The following is a 3,547-nucleotide window of genomic DNA, read 5'->3' as shown; positions in this document are numbered from 1 at the left end:
TTAAAAATTAATTGAAAATTAATTACAAATGAATTGAAAATTAATTAATAAAATTTCATTAAAAATTAATTAATAGAATTTCATTAAAAATTAATTAATAGACAACAATTAAACATTAATTAATAGAAACTAATAAAAAATGTATTAATCAATAGAAATAACATAATTAAATATAAGTTTATTGATTTTTAACATTCAAAAGTTTACCGATAATAAACTAATTAATTACTTAATTAAGTAGTTAAAAAAAATATTAATTAATGTAAAAATAATTAAATAAAAAATAATAGCAAATTAATTACATATTGATTAAAATTAAATAATTAAAAATAAAATTAATTAATTTAAATACAAATAAATCAATTAATTAACAAAAAAATATTAATTTAATTATTTAAATAAAAATAAATTAATTAAAAATAATGTAATTAAAATTAAATTAATTAAAAATTAATTTATAATAAAATAATAAATTAATTAGTAATTAATAAAATAATAATTAGTGGCTAATAAAAAAATAATTTATATTTAACAACATTTTGATAATTAAATTATGATTAAAAAACATTTCTAATTAATTGTAACGAATTTTAAATTAGAAATAATTAATTAAAAATTACACTTTATTAACTGTATTATTTTTTAATAAATTAATTTATTTATTGATAAATTTATTAAATTAAAATTATTAAACATTACTTATGTATTAATAAATTCTTAATTTTTCATTAATTAAATGTTATTATGCCTTACCTTATCGAGTGTATCCTCCGGAAGCCAATTAACTAAGGAAATAATATCATCAGGATTATAGGGTGGTGCATATATAACTTCAGATACTTCGGTTCTATCGCAATTGCAATAGGCAGTGGATACATGAATTAGTGCCTAATTGAAGGAATAATAACAAATTTCAAAATCAAGAACTAAAGAATATTTCAAATTTTCGATCTACTTACATCTAAGGACATCATACGATGGCATAATTCAACCAAACGTTTTGTCCCTAACATATTGATTGTAACTGATAATTTGAGCTTTTCATCGAATTTAACAGTGGCAGCTGAATGGAATACAATCGAAACATTGCGACACAATAGAGCCTGTAAATACAAAACCATGTTTCAATTATAATTATTTTCCAAATAAAATTTGGCATTATTTGAACATACCTGATCACTTTCGGATATACCCAATTCTTCGGATGTTATATCGCCTGATATAGGAATTACTTTACTCAAATCCTTTGGTTTTTCTCTTCTCAATTTTTCAAAAAGCTATAAGAAATAGAATATAGAATTTGTAATGATTCTCAATTTCTAAAAATGACAATTTTTTAGCTTACCGGTGCCTCCAGCAGTTCATTGAGACGCTGTGATACCTCATGTCCTCGTTTGGGTCGTATCAGTAAATATATATTTTTTATGTCTGGACAAGAACGTAGAAGTTTTTCAACCAAGACCTGAAAAGGATATGAAGAGAAAACAAATATTTTAATAAAGTTGGTTACACAATTATAGATAAATGATAGCCCCTATTATAAACGTAGATCCTTATCCTGAAATCAGATTACAAAATCCTCCAAAATTTTCTAATCAGCCGAAGTTATTACCCACTTCGGCTGATTAGAAAAATTTGTTTTCCTTTCTTCAGTCCCATGTTGTCAATTAATCGTCAATGTTAATGAAGGGCTTGAGTTATTATCAAGATTCCAGTTATGTTATTATTACCCACACCCAATCCCAACCCAGTCCTTATTTATTACTCGAAGCAAATACAGACCCTGTCCGGTACTTAGTTAGCTGCCTGGCAAGTTTACCCTTATTTATGTGTCCTCTTGCCTCTCCAAAGTCTCTATTCTTATTAGTATTAAACAAGTAACCATGTGAGTGTCTATATCACTATGTGTGTGTGTGTTTACACTATAAGTATGTGTACATACGTACACACGACGACTACTTAAGAAAGGACCTCATTGTTGTTCCTGAGAGGGTATTTATGTTGTTGGTGCAAACAATTAGAATGTTGATACAACAAAAAAACTGTAAATGAATGAATGACTGAGAGTGGAGAAGGAGAATAAGGAGATTCGAAGTAGGCAGTTCTCTTTTGTTTTTGGACTCCTTTGTTTTTTCGTGACGCCTCTATGAAAAATTAATGTTGTAAATAGTGTGGAGGTGTGTTAGAAGCACGTAAGGAAGGTAAATTTGTGTAGTAATTTTACAGATGAAAATTGTAAAAAATTTAACACATGGGAATTAAATAATGGGAATAAAAAAAAACAAATACAAAATACGTTCCTCCACCATGATGCAGGACATTTATACGGCCCGAATGGTTTTAATCCTGTAAGAAAGCGGATCCAGAATATGGGGCCTAGGTCTAAACATGTACCTATAGTTAAAATATTGTATTTTCCAAACACCAAGAACCAGGAATGACAAATTGTCGACCCCTAGAATCATGGAAATACCTAAAATGGTGACTATTTAAAATATTCTGCCAAGAAGTAGAACAAATACTGGGAATGGCAAATTGCAGCCACTTTGATTGGTAAATGGGCTAAGAACATGAAAATACCGGAAATTTGGGAGGACATTTTTATAGATATTATGGTAAAATATGGTCCTACGTTGGAAATTTTCTGCAATGGTCATTTAAAAACCCGGAATGCGAAATGACGGCCATTTTGGTTGGAAATTGTGGCTAGGATCATTAAAATGCCAGAAATGAGTAGGGGTAATTTTGGTGGTGACGATGGCCAAACATTGACATGTACTTAAAATATTCTGCAACGTACTACAAATAACCCACAAATAACCTAGAATGCAGAATTACAGACACTTCGATTGAAAAAAGAGACTATGACCATAAAAATATCCACAATGGGACGGGGGCCATGGGAAAAATGGTCCTATATTTAAATTATTCTGCAATGAAGTTTTTTACCCACCAAGAACCCAAAATACCAAATCACAGCCACTTCGGTTGGAAAATGAGCCTAGGACCATTAAATTATCTAAAATCGGTCGAAACCCTTATATAGGAGCCTCGACCTATTTGCTGATAATTTGCAGCAAATATAATATTGACCCTCCAAAAATCAGATATCATAAATTACAACGCATTCTATTTGAAAATGCGGCTAATGGAATGGAAAAACCTGAATATGGGCCGCTATAATTTTATAGGTGTTATTGAAAAACGTGGAATTACATCAGGAACATTTAATGTTAACTTTATAAAGGGGCGACTCAGAACATTGGACGCTCCGAAATCCGGGTATGCCAATTTACATGTCATTCTCTAGAAAAATGTGTGTAAAACCATCAAAATACAGAAAAAGGTACCGGTACCGTTTTATGGATGCTATAAGGTGCCTAGGCGAATAAAAATTCTTATATTGGGGCGATACCTTTATATGGAGGCTATGTGGAAAGATGGGCCTACAACGAAATTAGAGCTGCTTTAGATAAAATGTGTGTCCGAAATTATGTTGCCAATATTGATAATTTTTGGTAGGAAGATATTCTACTAAGTGAGAATC

At 29.5% G+C, this 3,547-nt stretch overlaps 1 protein-coding gene across 1 annotated transcript; it reads right to left on the bottom strand.

Annotated features, from left to right (window-relative positions):
• Positions 1–753: 753 nt before the first annotated feature.
• LOC133322384 (putative fatty acyl-CoA reductase CG5065) lies at positions 754–3,303 on the bottom strand (the record flags this gene model as incomplete). The annotated part of the gene is made up of 5 exons (XM_061531385.1): positions 3,217–3,303; positions 1,346–1,534; positions 1,173–1,277; positions 960–1,103; positions 754–888 (listed from the first exon to the last, which is right to left on the bottom strand). Coding segments are annotated over exons 1-5 (660 nt in total), but the record flags the coding sequence as incomplete, so codon positions are not given.
• Positions 3,304–3,547: the final 244 nt, after the last annotated feature.

Source organism: Musca vetustissima, unplaced genomic scaffold (assembly GCF_032173495.1).
Source record: "Musca vetustissima isolate MV318-11 ecotype Yass unplaced genomic scaffold, APGP_CSIRO_Mvet_v1 utg154661, whole genome shotgun sequence".
NCBI classification, from domain to species: Eukaryota; Metazoa; Arthropoda; class Insecta; order Diptera; family Muscidae; genus Musca; species Musca vetustissima.
The sequence above is the reverse complement of the archived record's forward strand: the minus strand, read 5'-3'. Positions and strand labels throughout refer to the sequence as shown.